Source organism: Salvia splendens, chromosome 15, assembly GCF_004379255.2.
Source record: "Salvia splendens isolate huo1 chromosome 15, SspV2, whole genome shotgun sequence".
Lineage (NCBI taxonomy): Eukaryota > Viridiplantae > Streptophyta > Magnoliopsida > Lamiales > Lamiaceae > Salvia > Salvia splendens.
In genome coordinates, this window is record NC_056046.1 from 1,177,667 (window position 1) to 1,195,330 (window position 17,664).

Below are 17,664 nucleotides of genomic sequence, written 5' to 3' on the forward strand. Positions count from 1 at the left end.
TCCCTCTGTCCCACATAATTTGGGACACTTTGACCGGGCACGGGTTTTAAGAAATGTAATGAAAAGTGAGTTGAAAAAGTTAGTGGAATGTGGGTCCTACTTTTATATATTAGTTTTATAATTAAATACGAGTAGGAATGAGTTAGTGAAATGTGTGGTCCACTACAAAAAATGGCAAAAGTGAAATGAGTCAAATTATGTGGGACGACCTAAAATGGAAAACTGGGTCAAATTATGTGGGACGGAGGGAGTATTAAATTAAAATTGAAAGAAACTATTATAAATAACTTATATTTAAAATGAAAAAATAAACATCAAACTAAATAAATTTAAAATTTTAAAACTCCCCACCGTCAACCGCCCTACCCCCCTTCCCCATCCCCATTTCCTCTCTGCAGCTTGCCCTCCTTGTAATTGACGACGCAGGCGGTATTCACCGGCGGCGACTCAGCGACGGCGATCGTTACTTCATCAAGCGAAGATCACGATTCATCATCAACTGAGGATGCAGGAAACCAGTAAGGTAAACATAAAAATTGGTAGCTAGTTAAAATAAAAATAGCAATTGCGCCTTCCATTAACATAATTGTGATCTTCTTATTTTCTGTGATTAACCACAGCTGAAGATCGGGCTGTGTCAGTTATCAGTCACCTCAGAGAAGAAAGTCAACAACGAGAAAGCACGAAGCTCGATCGAGTACGCTTCCAAACAAGGCGCCAAATTAGTGGTTTTACCTGTAATTTCAACACTCGATTCATCTCGTTTTATGCTAATTTGTTCCCCTTCAAAACTGATCCCCACCATTGTGTTCAAGGAGCTGTGGAACTGCCCTAATTCGAGTGATTTCATCGCGCTATTTGCTGAGGATTTTGAGGACGAAGAAAGTGCTTCTTCGTTCAAAACGATGTCGCAAGTTGCTCGTGAACAGAAGATAATTGTTGTTGGAGGTTCGGTTCCTGAACGGAGTGGTGATCGGTTGTACAACACTTGTTGTGTCTTCTCAAGCAACGGAGAATTGTTAGCTAAGCACAGAAAAGTAAGAATCTCTTGATTTCTCAACCTTATTATACACTTTGAGATGCATATTTAGACTATATTGATAGAGGGAATTGCGTCAAAATACACGAACTTTCACACGATTTGGCATATAAACTATAAATTCTGCTTCAATTGTTTCCATTCTTCGCGTAGATTTAAGCCAATGTGGAGGCCAGAACGACATGATGAAACGAAAACGCGTCACTATTAGTCAAACTACCTCTTCTAAGATCCTGCTAAAAATTTTGCAAAATGAGAAAAGTTGAAAATTCGTATATTTATAGACTGGATTTTATATAGTTTATGTGCAAAACTAGAATTTTGTAAGAGGATCATGTATGTTTGGTGTATAAGCCTCTCCTACCATATCAAAATCTCGAACTCAAAAAAAGTACCTTAACAGTTAGACGATCTAATATAGGACTCTTTGGAAACACAGTGTTGAGATGGCAGCATGATAATTGCTTGCAGATACATTTGTTTGATATTAACATCGAAGGGGATATTGCATTCCGTGAGTCGGATACATTTGCAGCTGGATCTGATCCTACAGTAGTTGACACTGGTTTGATTGAAATTTCAAATCAATATTGCTACAATAGTTAGATGAAATCAAAACTAATGCTATACCTCTCTCTCTGTAGATGTTGGTTGTATTGGAATTGGCATTTGCCATGACATTGGTTTCCCTGAGCTTGCTATGCTGTACAGGGACAGAGGTTGGTTTTCCATCTCCCTCCCAATATATATTTTTCTCTAATTACTGAAATTAAACCTGTTTCTTAACTATTTTTTGTTTAGTTTCCATATTCTTGATCTGTGTGATATGATTAGGTGCTCATTTAATTTGCTACCCTGGAGCTTTCAACATTAGCACTGGCGAAGCACTTTGGGAACTCGAGCAACGAGCAAGGCAAGTATTCCCGTGTTCTCTTTTATCATGTTTCATCTTCTTATTTCCGTGCACTTACCAATCGATTCTTGGAACTTTCAGGACAGTAGATAACCAGGTATGCTTGATCAGCCCTTGATCAGCCAATCGATTCTTGTTTCTAAGAATTCCCAGTTTTGTTTTAAAAAATTGTTTCCGCTCATGCTTGAAATGAACCCTCTATGATTGTGTCGTCTCAGCTTTTTGTTGCTACTTGCTCACCTTCCCGTGATTCTGCTGGTTCATACCCGATATGGGGCCATTCTACTCTTGTTAATCCGGTACTAGATCAAAAAACTCTCTATTTTCTGTGTAGTGATCAAGAGCTTGTTGAAAGAAGAAGTAATTTTGTTGTTTGCTTTCAATTTTGATCAGTTGGGTGAGATTGTCGCCACCGTAGGGCATGATGAGTCGGTTGTTGTTGCCGAAGTTGATTATTCTGTGGTTCGGATCACTAGGTAACGGGTCGAATACTATTCTAGTTTTTCCTCTCTCTCTCTCTCCCCCCTTTTATACACTTATTTACTAAGTCGTTTTTACGTTGCTAGGGAGAGCCTTCCTATTCTGAAGCAAAGGCGTGAGGATGTTTATCAGTTCATTGGCATAAATGACTAATGTGTTTGGTCTTCCCATGTGTAACATTTAGCAGATGTTCGGTTTGATGGATTAGATCAGATTTAGTATTATGGGTGTTGTTCGGCTGTGTAAATATGTAAAGAGAGTCCAATACTTAATCTATGGATTGAATATTGTGAAATTTGTTTGATTGTATAGATGGGGCATGCCACTTAATCTCAGGTTAATGTTGAACTTCTCCTTTCATAAAATTACTCTTGGAATATCAAATCAACTCAATTTCAAGCGTTCTCTATATGCATTTAACTTAAAATGACAAAATGATAATAGAATCTGCTATATGCATTTAACTTCAAATTTCAAAATTTATTGATATGAAAAATAGCATGCAACTTTTGCGTTTGTTAATGAGGAAAAGTGACTTATGCGTGTTATGAACATTATTTTATTTCACAAAAAGATATTTTTAAATAATAATTATATTTGGAGAGTAGTAAATATAATTATTGTGGTGGATGGTCCAGCCCATGATCATAGCAAAGGAGCTTTATAGCAATATAATGGGCTTGGCCTAACTGTATGCCCAAACATATTATAATAAGAATAATAATTTAATAATAATAATAATAATAATAATAATATCACACTATCAATATATCGAGTAATATGAGAAAGAAATGTTCAGTTTAATAGATTACATAGAAATAAATCTAATAAATATTTTTCGATTGTGTGAATTCGTCCCAATATTTAATCTAGGGACAATTAGTCATGGCTTATCAGTCTTGACATCCTATGATAAAATTAATCGCAATAAATTCAATCTCGAATGATCTCATGTCAATTTATCTTGAGTAGCTGAACACCAACTTAATCAATATATATACCTAAACACATGTATCTTGTAACAATAATATAAATTATTGGAATCCTCATGCCCAATGAAAGGGACTTAGCATCAAGGCATGCCGTTTATTAAAAGTTTAATGTAAAATATCTAATAAACAATCTTTAAAATTCCTTGTTAGGTATACCCACAAATAATGCATAGCAAATTATTTCACTATGCATTGTATATTAGTACTACTTAGTGGCAAGCAATGCATTAGATATGTTGTATTTGTGCATGGTGTGTGTCTACAAACACTTACATATACATGCATGCTTACAAGAAGAAAATTTTAAAGATAATGAAAGGCAAGATTAGATAATGACACTAAGCTTTGTCACACTATGGTTACCAAATTCTTGTGGTACCACATTTTGCTCAATCAAACATGAAAAGTATACACAATTTTTTTTTCTCATTATCTACCATATAATCAAATTCCACGCACATCACAACAAACATGTATGAATAAAGAACGAATGGATCGATATATTTCTTTGTTACAAAAGGGAAAGTAATAGGTGGATAAAATAAAATGACTTTCACGATCAAAAAAGATATAATAGTCCAAAACTAAGAAAATTGTGGCAATTGAAGGTACCATGAAAATAGCCTTACATGAAGTCGACTCTTCTTAAATTTTCAAGTCCCTGTCAAAATTTATCACTTACTTTTCTTGACAAATTTTCAAAAACTAGAAAAATCGATCAATGATATATTTGCATAGTGTGTTGTAATTTTTATTAATTTTATTAAGTCTCTATCAAAATTTATCTCTTGTAAGTTGTAACTATTCTCGACAACTTTTTGATACTAAAGAAATGGTGCAATGATATATTTAGTGTGTTGTAATTTGAGTTTAGGCAAAATAAAAAGATATGTCGGCTATTATTACTATTTTTGGGAAGTTAATTAAAATTCCATTATATATTTCTTGACAAGGACAATGTCCTATTCCTACCCGCAAAAAATATTAATGACGCATGAAAACATGTTTCACATGACTAATAAATCACAATTAGAAGGAAATATCATGTGTTAAAGAATTCAAAATTGCCATTAGATTTATTAGAACCACTCTTCTTTTTCCCCTTCAATGAAAAGAACAGGTGCCCGCAGGGACGTAGCGCAATTGGCAACAGATGGATAGATCTTGCTGCAATGAGCCTGGGTTCAAATTCCACTGCTGTCGTGTAGTTGCTTCCATCTCTCAAGCACAAGTGTGAGGCCTTGGAAGATGGGTTTCTGACAGTCAGTGGATTAAGGTCTCCCCTTAACGGGCTACTGCGTACCCTGATTTAACCCTCTCACCTCCTCACATGATGTCGGATTGGAGTGTGAGGGCCGTCAAGGCGACGGAATCGTCTTTTGCTTCAATGAAAAGAAAAGGTCTTTTGTCTTGTTATAAATCAAATCAAATTGTACAAAATCTTCTTGGGATCAACAAAAAAGAAAATTCTCCATAAATGTTTTAATTTCTTTACATCTTGCTACTAATATAACTTTTAATTCTCCATAAAGCTGCGATGTCTCTTCTTTCTCTGCCCCTTTTTTCTTCTCTCTTTTACAATATCTCACAAGTTTCAATTATTGTCAAATAATTTTTGCATGGGTGGACATATTTGTAAAATAAAATTTTGCAATGGCTACAAGGAGGTTATCTAAGGATCCAGGTAGGGAAAGTGGAGGAAAACCATATGAGGTATTTGGTCTAATTTATGAGTTTGACTTAATATAAATACGGATTAAGAGGGGTCAAACGACCCACCAATTAGCAGCAAAATTCTATTAAATTCAATTTTTAGAGTTGTTGTGGGCCAATGACCGGTGCGGTAGCTCTCCTTGAAGGCTTGGACTTCACTTTTCTTTTTGGCATGTCATCGGTCCGTCAATGACGGCGGTTGAATCTAGTAGCGGATCCAATGTAGTACTAAGGGTAAACTGTACCCCTAAATAATGAATACTTAATTATATTGGTTTGATAATGGAATAACAATGTCTGATAATGGAATAGCAACGTCTATATAAAGCCGAAGGAATGACCATAGTTCAATAATTTCTTAATCTCTCTCAACAAGCATCTATCAAGGGAGGGGTGATTATAAGGACACTCTCATCTCCACATAAAATAATTCATAATTTCTAGCTAAACTAGTTTGGATCTAAATCGAATTGCTAAATATATAAGTGAAATTTGGTGATAGAGAGTATACTTTTTTATTAAATCCACCCTATAATTACGGTACCAAGAAAGACACACGTGCGAGTGATACACGCGCCACTCTCTCATTGGCTGGGATTAATTAAACGGAAGGGTCCCACGTGGCGTTAGTATGGCGAGCACACGTGTACACGCCCGACACGTCTGGGCCCATATGGACCAGCCCACCACGTGCGCTCAAAAGCCTTGTGGGCTTTCAAATAGTTTTTCAGTTGAGGCTGCCAGTTCATAGGTGGGCCCATACCAAATATAATTAGTTAAATACTTACATTAGTAAATTTAAATTAATTTATTTGTTGTTTTATTTAGTGTGATACTCCGAGTTATTTCTATTTTTGTTCTAGCCTATTATGGAATTCCATTTTAATAGATATTACTCTTATAGGGATCGAACCCGGGTCACCCGCGTGATAGGCGGGAATACTTACCAGCGTGACGCATAAGGGTTATGCGTCATTAGGGTAAGACGCATAATGCGTATGCGTCTTTGAACGACGCATAACCCTTGTGCGTCATTCCCCCATTCTGAATAAATCTACTGTCCATTAAAATGAAATTCCATTAATGGGCTAGAACAAAAATAGAAAGATCTCGTCATACTCCCTATTCCCAATATATTGTTGTCTATTTATTGGAATACTTTTTGTTATTTACACACATTTAAAATATTATTTGATTACTCGAACATTAATAGATCATATATCATTGCTTTTAAACATTTAATTCCAAAAGAAATAGGCCAATATATATCGGATGCATGGCAGGAGTATCATGAAGAAACTAAAATAGTTTAATTTGTTTTTTTAATTAGAAATGATATTATAGGTTTTAGTTTTATAAGTGGTTGTGTGAAGTATATACGAACCACTAAACGCTACATGACAAGGTTTACATTATTTAAAATCAATAAATATGGAGTAATTGTTATGTGGTGTGAGTCACAAGAATTTGGATATTCAATTATGTGAACGAACAATGGGAAACTTCCATTTAAATTTGGAACTCACATTGAATTGCTTTTTTTTTAATTTTCTTGCGATGAAGTATAAAAAGCTTCTCTACTCACAATTATTTGTTTATTAAATATCCAAATTCTTGTAACTCACACCACATAAGAATTCCATTTATTAATTCAAAATTGCAACGAAGAATTCAATTATTCATAGCCATTATCATAAAAAATAAATCATAGTCACTATCATACTATTCATGACTTTATCAACATGGCCAAAGTTGAGTTAAAACCACTAATCTCACATTTTGGAATTAACTGATTTTTGTTTACAATAATATAAAATAAAAAGGAAACATTTAGTAATGAATCCATTTAAAATAGATCCCAACAAGTATTGAATTAGACATGTCATTATCAAGTTCCCTGTAAGAGAAGGCAAATCATCAACCAAGAATAAGTATAGTCTACTTCAACCATCCTTTTCTTTTTTTGGCTTTCCCATGAACATCCATACACAAAAAATTATTCCCATTTTAATACTTAATCATATAAATATAAGTTTTTAATTTGATGCAAAACGAAACACATCCCACATCTATACATGGATAAATGTTCAAAGGCATAAATACGATCCAAAACACACAATATATTTGCAAGTTTAAAAAATATTTTTCGATCCAAAACACATCCCACATCTACATAATATTTGCTAGTATTTACACAATTATACAAATTACACGTGCATGACGCAAACGTGTGGGGAATATATGACCAATATTGGAGATATAGATATAAATGCAATTCAAGAAATGAGACAAGAAAACTATGTATCAATGGGTTATTGTGTAGTCATCGACCCCTTATGCACCCTTATGAATACACAAAAATTTTAAGAGTGGTTACGATTCCAATTATTGTAGGAACGAAGAATATATCAATGATAAAGAGAGATAAGAAATTAAACTCAAAGGTAGCCACAAAAATTATTGAAATATTGTGTAACATAAGACACATTTAAATTCTTGAAACTGCCGACTAGTGCAGCAGATGACACATTTATATTTACAAAAAACAGACGACTGAAATAGTTTAGTATTATGGTTTACCTTTGTAAGTTTTATGTTTATGTTTATTGTGGTTTTCTCATCTTCCATGTACTATTGTTGTTTGTTTTGGTGTGTTTATTTTCATGGTTTTTTCTTCTTTTTAGTTCGTTTCGCAGCTAGTTGTTTTGTCAAAGTGTTTTGCGAATGTTATTTGGAATTTTGTAACACATCGAAAACGATCTAGCCACCAAAATTGAACAATTAAACAAATAAGTTTAATAAGTTTTGTGACATTAATTATGCATGGTTGGTAAAGAAAAATTTGCCCTCAAATTTGTGAACAGTGATTGTAACAACTCAATCTGGATGATGAGACATGTATTAAAATACGATAGCTGCAATTCAGAAATAGACTAACCAAATTGGACATGTATATGGAGTTGATTTTGATTGTAGCTATTGATATAAGTTGATTTATAAACACAAATAGACTGATTGATAAATTTAAATTTGTGCTACTTTATATATTTGATTTACGACATTTATGGGACATGATTAAATTTGATGGATTTGTGACATGCAAGTACAATTAATTTTCGGATATTTTTAAGGAAAATTTGTTGTAAAATCAATAAACCTTAGGTATCATTTCAATCGAAATAGTATATATATATAATTCTTGTGATTTTTATCTTGGATAATAGACTATATAACTTTAAATTTTACACTGAATTTAAGAGAACAGAGTTATTGGCATACAAAAGTTGAATGGGGGGGACGTAAAAAAGATATTTAATGAGTTTATATAAGAAAAAAAAAAAAACATAAAATGGAGTGAAACTTTTTGGCGAACTATTGTATTAGTGTATGTTATTTATATAAGCATTAGTCTAATTATGTGTATGTGTGGCTAATTAGGGAACTTAATTATGATCATGAGATCATAGGGAGTTTAGGTTATATACTAATGAAAAGACCACAACTCTTTTAGTTGTTGACTAAATTGTTGCCTTGTATCTATCTCTAATCATTAGAAATATATTCTTCATAATTTTAAATCTAGTTTGGAATTAGTGGGCAAATATTATTTAATTGGGTGCTTTTTCGAGTCGTGCAAGACGCCTAAAATGTGCTCCTACTATAATTGCACACATCATCTTAATTTGGGCCTATTTTCGTGTTTTAATTATGCTATTTTGGCAAAATATTAGTACTATTAGATAATAGCATCTTAAATTCATCTTATAATTGCACACCTCATTCAATTTTTATTTTCGAAAAATCTGCATTTATTACTCCTATTTCGCAAAAGGGAAAAAAGGTCAATGTTTCCACGTGAAGCTCGGATGAAATATATTGATTTAATATAGTTAGAAAACGATTGATTTTGCAGCAAAATCAATATTGAGTTCAACCAATTAAATCTATTGAATAATTCTAAAATATAGTACTCCGGTACTTAATGGTACTTAGTACTCTCTCCGTCCCACTTGAGACGTTTCTTTTCGACACGAGATTTAAGAAAGTTGTATTTAGTGAGTTAAATAAAGTAGAGGGGAATAAAGTAAGAGAAAGAAGAGAGAGTAAAGTAAAAGAAAGAATAAAGTATGTGTGATTAGATTTTTTGTTTTTAGCCAAAAAGAGAAATGACTCAAGTAACTTGGGACAACCCAAAAAGGAATACAACTCAAGTAAGTTCATAGTACCTTAGATTTTGGATAATGTTTTCTCACAATTAGGGATGTCAATGTAGCCCGTAACCCGTGGGCTGGCCCGAATAGCCCGCCAAATTTATAGGGTTAGGGTTGGAAATTTCTAGCCCGATAAAATCAAAACCCTATTAGCCCGCACCCGATTAACCCGCAACCCATTAGGGCCAGACCCGAAAACCCGATAAAATTTCTATTATTTTATTTTTTTACTCCTAATTTGACATTTCATTGATTAATATTAACTAAAAAAATAACTTTCAATTTTACATTAAATATACAAATTATATATTGAATTTTTATTAATATAATAATTGATAAATAAATTAAAAACTTCAAATTCACAAAAAAATATTTAAATTTCTAAAACATGCATTAAAATTCTACGAAATATCTCAAATATTAGTATTTGATCATGTTTATGATTGAGTTTAAGCATATATCTCAAATATATCATAATTAAGTATTTTACATTGTATGAATATTAGTAATTTTAATCATTATTTATTGGATTGATCGCATGTTAATATTATCGGTACCAACCCGATTAACCCGCTGGGCTAGCCCGAAACCCGAGCTTTTAGGGTTAGGGCTGAGCTTTTATAACCCGAAATAAATCACAACCCGATTAGCCCGCACCCGATTGACCCGCAACCCGAGTAGGGTTGGCCCGAAACCCGACGGGCCAGCCCGATTGACATCCCTACTCACAATAATATTTCAATGTAATTTAATAAAAAAGCATAATATTTTATAATTTCTTTTATAGTCATAAAATCAAATCTTACGAAGATCAACTGTTAAAAATTAAATTCATAGCACTAGAAAAAAGAAAAAAGAAAAAAGAAAAAAGAAAAGAAAAGAATGATTCACTTCCTAATGTGAACATAAATGAGTTTAGCATGCAATTGGCCCACCCTTTTTTACTTTTGGTGATTAAAAATTTAAAAAATCAAAAAATGATTAGCTTTGTGTAGGGTTCCTCATAAAATCTCAATTAATTGAGCCAAAGGAAGCTGCATGCGTAAAGTCTAGAGCCCAACCATTTATTAATATTTCAATAATTTAAATACCACACTTATGCATAGAATAGTTAAGCTACGAATCCCATTTAAAATAGAATTTACGAACACTGAATTCTCTTTAGAAAATGCGTTAATTTATTGCGAATATATACAAATTCAAAAATAAAAATTTTCATTTCTTGTGGGATTAGATTGAATTGAATAGAGCTTCACAATCTAGGGATTGAAAATGACTCATAATTTTAGTTTTAAAGGTTCTATTTTTTTGTATTTTTTTTAATAATAAGCGAATAAATAATGAATGAGAACTTGAATAATGTAAACATCGTACTTTGCCACCTACATCCATCCAACTTTGTTGGTTGAATTTAGACAATTATAATTAAAGCCTATATAGCACACTTTTTATTAGGAAATTGTTCGTAGGTTAGGCTTTTCTTTTTCTTTAGTTCAAGAGTTAAAGAATCTTGGTGTTGGCATTAATATGTTATTAATATGTTGTTTTTGTTTATGTATTGTTAATTAATATACTTACTTTATTATGATAACTTGACCACGATTTCAAGGTGGTCCTGATAGCAAGAATTTCTTCTACAATTATTATTAATCATTTTTGGTTAACTTTGTTGGTGAAATATGAAAACAATGCAAGTTACTTTGTGTAAGAACAAGAATGACCATGATGGTGAAAATCTTGTTTATCGATCTCGCACGCGCACATATAGAGTAGTCGGGCTTGAAGTGGGCTTCGGTTTCATATCATATGCGCATGTATGAATTTTAAATGACTTTTTAAATGGTGAGGGAGTAGTAGAGTACTACAGAATCAGTTAAATTTTAAATTAATATAAAGAATAATAAATTAAACATATAAACACAAGTAAACATTTTATTCAGATCCAAAACAAAAAAAAATCGCATATTAGAGAGTTATCTGTAAACCTTGTCCACCAAAAATGAATTGTCACTATTTCACCCCAACATTGTATACCAAATTACCAAGTACAGTATTAATTTGTTACTCAATTAAATATAATGAGTTTGGTGGTGAAGTAGTGGAAATATGAAGCAAAAAAGTGACAACCCAATCAATGATAGATGATTTAGCTAGTGCTTACTAACTGTAAAAAATAAAATTAACAATTGCATTTGTACAATTGGTTTCCATTTATCTTAGAACATTATCATTTCTATTTCTGACTAATTTGCCTAACCAACAAAGATCTAACCATAGATCTCATGTCCCAATCTTTTGGCGACAAACATACATCATCCAATTTTCATTTTCAATCTTTTTTTATCTTCATCACTTGCTACATCTTTGCTTTCAAAACTAACCATCTCTTATAAGTTGTCTAGCTAGTGGTATAAAATGTTCAAGCCAAACTTTATAAGCATCTCCAAATCAATTAAAGGAAAAGCTTCAAACTACAATCACACAACACATAACAAAATACCTGAAAGTTAGACGAAATAAAAGAAAAAAAAATTATAAAGACAAACACACAAAAACAATAACGAAAATACACAAATAAATAAATAACCTCAAAGACAAGAACCAGAAACCACGAAGATAAACAACAACTAATAAACTATAGAAATATTTAATAAACTATATTGGTCGTCAGCTTTCAAGAAATTAAATACTGGTATTACCATTGCAATGTATAAATAACATAATTAAATAAAAATATGCTGTTGCCCAAATATTTCGAATTCAAAAACATAAACATATTATTCAATTAAATTATTAAAAAAACTAAATTAATTTAGACCCCCAAATTCAAGAAAATAAAAGTAAAAGGTTCCGAATGGGTATTTCACAGTCACACTAAAACAGAGCATTTGCTTTAACCTCTCTCCATAATCTTGTCCACCTCAGATCCTTCACCTTTACTTTTCCACTGCATGCTTCACATTTCCATTTAATCCCAAATTATTAATTTACTAACAACATTTTCAAATTTATTTGAATTCACATACTTTTATTCACCACCACCAAAGACACACACTACCAAGAAAACAATGCACAAAATTAAATTGATTACAGTCAGATACTACTCGTAAACCCCCAAACCAATAATAATAAAAAAAACTAAAATTACATACTAATATTCTTAATTACTAATACTTAAACCATTATTAAATATTTTAATAGATTAATCCGTTGCCTGCGGAATCGAGCCGCGTCGTCTCGTAAACCGGCAGTTCCTCTCTGTACATCTTCATCCCAATCGCCGAGAGATTATCGAGCTCGAACAAATCTGAACTCGCGCAACTTGCTGCATCATCATCTTCGTCGTCGTCGAAATCTCGATCGAAAACCTCGTGTTTAGCTTGTGGTTGTTGATTTTGCCTCTGGTAATTCCTCAGCAAATCCCTCGCCACATCCTCGACTCGGCGGTTCTGATCCATCACGTGCGCCATAAGCTCTTCGTTGATCGCGCTTCTGATGCTGTTTTTACTGCTCTGATTCTGATTCCTTGCCGCGTCGCGATTTGATGATGTCTGCTTTTTGTTGTTGATTTCTGAGTCGACGATCACGCTCACCGGAGAGAATCTCACGGATCTCTTCGCGCCGGCGGAGGAGTGGTTGCCTCTTGACGACGGCGTTTTGCTGAGGCAGGATCGGGAGAGAGACGACGCGGAAGAGCAAGTCGAGGCGGTTGTGGATTTTAAAATCGGCGATTCGTCGCCGATTTTGCCTTTTCCTCCGGGGAAGAGCGAGTTTAGGAATCCGGCGAGTTTTCCGCCGGGGGATATCGGCTGCTTCACCTTCTTCAAATCGCCGTAGATTTTCAGCGCGCGCAGCTTCGTCTTCGAGAATCCTCCTTCAATTTTAGGTTTCTGCTCCGATTCGCGGCGATTAGCTGCGATTTTCTCCTTCTCGAGCCCCGTTCTGATCGGCTTCGGCCGCTGCACCTGAAACGACTCCGCCTCCGACGAAGAGAAGAATACACCGGCGCCGCCCGAGCTCGAATCGGAGGAGCTCCAGCTGGAACTCTCCCGATCCTTCCGCAGCTTCTTCACCTGGAAATCGGCGACGGATCTCCTCCGACCGACGGATTTCTCGATCACCTTCTTCTCCACCCATTTTTCAATCATGCAAGCGCGCTGGAAACTCTCCATCTCCTCATCACGCTCAAACACGCCGCGGCGCACGTTAGCGCCTTCTACGCCGCCGAAGCTCTTCTTCCTCATTCCTCCGCCGTAGATCGCCATCTGCTCGTCTCCTTGATCGATCGAGCGGTAGATCGCGTCGAGCAAACTCGAGGAAAACGACGAATTCGAGGAGGTGAAATGCGAGATTTCGCTCTCCCTTCCGTAACCGCACCTCTCCACCATGATCGGTTAATTATGCGCAAAATCAAGCGAAGAAATCAGAAAAAAGGAGAAATTAGGGAAGGAGAACTTTATTGTCTGCTTAGAGAGAGCCAAAAGCTGCAGAGAGAGAGAGAGAGAGCTGCGATAGAAGGGAAACACAATCATGTGAAGGAACAGAAATGGTTACACACACAACACACAGTTGGAGTGAATATTTTGGTGAGCCAAAACAGTTGAAACAATGGCATTCATTTGATGTGGGGGAAGGAGATGGAGTGGCGCATCGCCTACTCAAAGCTTGCCAGCACGCTTATGAGAAGCGAGAGAGAGAATTTGAGAGAGTTCTGTTTTGTGTAGTTTTTTCTCCATCTTATGGGGAGAGCTTTATATAGAGGGGGGGGGGGGGGGGGGGGGGGGAATGGCAAGTGTATCTCTTATTTCAATTTTTTTCTAGTTGGTGTATTCTATCGTTATGTTGGTTTCAATTTGATAGTAACATTTAGTATTATAAATAGGTCATATGGCTTAATATTTATCCCATGATTTAATAATGTAAGATTAGTTTTGGCTTATGAATCTTAGTTTTTCTTGAAATAAAATTAGTCTCGAATAATATCGTCATCGAGTTAGTCCAATTTCGTGAAACGTCTGGGACAAGTTAACGTTGAGTAATATGTCTATTCATTATTTAAATAGATTGAGAGAATGATGCTTCTAGTTTTGATCCGCTTCTTTTTTTATTTTTTAAAATACTCATATTACTGTGATTCAAATTATCTTAGTTTTTGCATGTATCGTATATACATTAGAGGTTGATTATGATATAAATAGTCGAAGAAAATGCTAATTAATTGGGCCATATTTATGTAAGTGGAAAAATTAATAATGTACAAGTTAACGATCACATTGGCATATATAGAGTATATGTCTAGCCAATCACAACATCAAAAAGAAAAGAAGAGAAAATATTTATGTAATTGTGATTGTCTAACATATCGCGTGGCAATATGAAATCAAATTACATTACTAAATCATTACATTTAAATTAAAATAATTAAAATAAACACAATGATAAATGGTAAACATTTTTTAATGGAGCTTATAGTGCAAACTATTTGAGTTAAATAAGTGACCATTTAAATGGGGAAAGCAATGAAGTTTGGCCTTAGATTTGGTATCATGCTACCACTTAATTATAGCTTAGTTCATGTGAGAAACATACAAGTCGTGCTATAATTGTTGGAATTATTTCAACATATACATAAAATAATGGATCGTGTGATATCTATATCAATTTGTGTTCGTGAAAATGCTCATCATATAAATAGCACAATCATTATACTAACATACATAGATATAATTATAACATAACATGTTATAAAAAATTGCATCATATCGATAGCCCGTGTATATAACTATTGTTGCACAAAACCAATCTTTAATTTCCCCTAAAATTGCAAATTTCAATGGGTTCTATAAATTTTGAGAATATTAAGAATGACCAATCAATTCTTTTAGAGTTTCCATACATTTATTCTTAAAATAAAAAATGTGTGTGCGCACGTGAATGTATAGGGTCGACTTGTGTATGAGCAAAGACGAGGTGTCGTACGAGTCGGTCAAACCATCGGTTGTCCATGAAAACGAGGAATTTCTATTAAATTCTATTTTTCCGAATCATTTTCCCGTGACCCTCTATCATCCCATTTTATAAGGGTTTTATTCAAAATTAATATTGGGGTGATTGCATTCGTGGGTAGGGGTGGCAAATCGTGTGTGTCGGGTCATTATCGTGTCGACACGATAACTACACGAACACGATAACAACAAACACGAACACGACCTGTTAAGAAAACCCCAAACACGAACACGAACACGACCCGCTACCCTCAGACACGAACACGACACGAACCACTTCGGATCAACACGACACGATAACAACACTTATTGGAAAGTGATTAAATATTTAAATGATTTAAATGAGATATGACCATATGAGACTATGAGAGTCAATTTAATAAATATTGAAAAATGAAAATAATAAGAATTAATAATATTAAAATATTATTTATTAACGGATAACACGAACCCGACACGAACACGACACGAACACGTATTGTTAACGGATAACACGAACCCGATACGAACACGACATGAACACGACACGAAATTTTCGTGTCCTTAATGGGTCGACCCCATAAGGACACAAACCCAATAAGCTCTGACCCAAACCCATTAATTTCGTGCCGGTTCGTGTCGTGTTATCGTGTCGTGTCAAAAATTGTCAGCCCTATTCGTGGGACTCTCAAAAATCACTTTTTCAACATGGGGGGTTCGGATGTGATGCAAAGTTGGAAGAAATTATACGGAAAGAATTTTAATCAAGATTTGATTTGATTGAAATAAAGAATGCAACCAAAAGTTAAGGGTGTAAAATCAATTGATATATAAGAGATAAGATCATACTCCATTTTATGGTTTAGATACATGGCTGTGTAGTGTGTATAACAATCAAGTACTAATATTTGACTGAGTGAACAAATTGCGTGGCAATGTGTCTAGAGTCTAAACTAGCATATTTTTACTCAAAAAAAATCATACAAGAAGCCCACTACGGGTACTTAGTGTCTTCCTATTGGTTTACGGATTCCGTTAGTTAATGAAGTTGACAGATAATGTCAGGATGTGTTGCTTTTATTTTATTGTTTATTTACTACTACTACTATGTTGTTTGCTAGTAATTTTTTCCTCAAAAATTTGCTTTTGCATCAAAAAATATATTATGAGACAATTACCATTTAATAAACAAAATAGAAATAAATGTTTGTGTAGGGGAACATTACTCATATAGTGGTATTGCATCATGCCAAGGATAATAGAGACAACATAAAACCATGATGAGTGGGTAATATCTATATCTATATCTACATCAAACAATATTTATTCACATGGAAAAATCATATTTTGAGAATACTAGCTATTATAGATTCCTTTCTTGTCATATGGATGCTTGGCCACTAGAGATTCCATTTTCACCAATTCCAATTATACTAGAGCTACTTTGGACCTATACACGCCTTGGAGTATATATATACAACCTACTATACACATACCCAATGTATAAAATATACTACTACTACATTGTGTCATCAACAACCAAAATATAAGCCTCGTGACATTATTGAAAAATTAACAATGTTGAGATTTACAATGAATCCAAATACTGTATGAAAGTTTGAGAATTTTGTGCCTCTCTCTCTCTCTCACACACACACACACACATAGTGCACTACTTTAGTATCGAGACAGACCTCTCACACGCACGCACAGAGTGAAATGCTTTAGTTTCAGAGCTATAAAGAAGGTGGGGGATAGGAAGAACATGGGAATATCAAACAAAGATGTTTTTCACCAATCCCAATAACAGAATATATTCACACACACACACACACACACACAATCCCTAAGAGCTGATGAACTTCCAAGTGATCCAAATCCATACAACAAATCAAAAGCGACCCTCTTTACCTTTTCTTTCTCTGACAAAAGGCCAAATATTCCATTGTTCAACAACACAAGCTTTTTTAGTAGAAGCAGCAAAATAAAGACAGGCCAATGAAAGATGATGATGCAAAAGACCAAAACTTTAAAACAAATATAGCAGGTGAGGTGGGAGTGATCCGAGGCTCGGGTGCTTTGCAGGTTTTCTTTTTCTAAAGCTAAGACAAAAGCCATGTCTCTCTACCTTTGCATTTCCCAACTTATTCATCCCATGTGTCCTGCTTTAGCCTTATAACGCACGCTTTAAAGACGAAAGAGACAAGAGTTGCTGCTAAAGACTCACAATCTTGTTCACTACTGCTAGACTAAAGAATGATTCTCATGTGCAATGAGGTGTTAGGAGAACGAAATATAACAAAATACCCGACTACCGTAGAACAATGAACAA

The 17,664-nt window shown here is 34.3% G+C and overlaps 2 protein-coding genes across 3 annotated transcripts; one reads left to right on the top strand and one right to left on the bottom strand.

Annotated features, from left to right (window-relative positions):
• Window positions 1-336: 336 nt before the first annotated feature.
• Window positions 337-2,741, top strand: LOC121769528 (omega-amidase, chloroplastic-like). 2 transcript variants are annotated; one of them, XM_042166363.1, is made up of 10 exons: window positions 337-523; window positions 621-737; window positions 816-1,037; window positions 1,511-1,604; window positions 1,684-1,758; window positions 1,874-1,952; window positions 2,034-2,049; window positions 2,171-2,251; window positions 2,346-2,428; window positions 2,519-2,741. In XM_042166363.1, the coding sequence occupies exons 1-10, from the start codon at window positions 506-508 to the stop codon at window positions 2,583-2,585; spliced, it is 852 nt and encodes a 283-aa protein (XP_042022297.1). In that variant the 5' UTR covers window positions 337-505; the 3' UTR covers window positions 2,586-2,741. The 2 variants fall into 2 exon arrangements, 1 of the variants encoding a protein (XP_042022297.1); XR_006043596.1 differs by lacking the exon at window positions 2,034-2,049.
• A 9,614-nt stretch (window positions 2,742-12,355) lies between these two features.
• LOC121768938 (protein BIG GRAIN 1-like B) lies at window positions 12,356-14,076 on the bottom strand. Its single transcript, XM_042165553.1, has one exon. It carries the CDS (start codon window positions 13,734-13,736, stop codon window positions 12,543-12,545), a length of 1,194 nt encoding a protein of 397 aa, XP_042021487.1. The 5' UTR covers window positions 13,737-14,076; the 3' UTR covers window positions 12,356-12,542.
• Window positions 14,077-17,664: the final 3,588 nt, after the last annotated feature.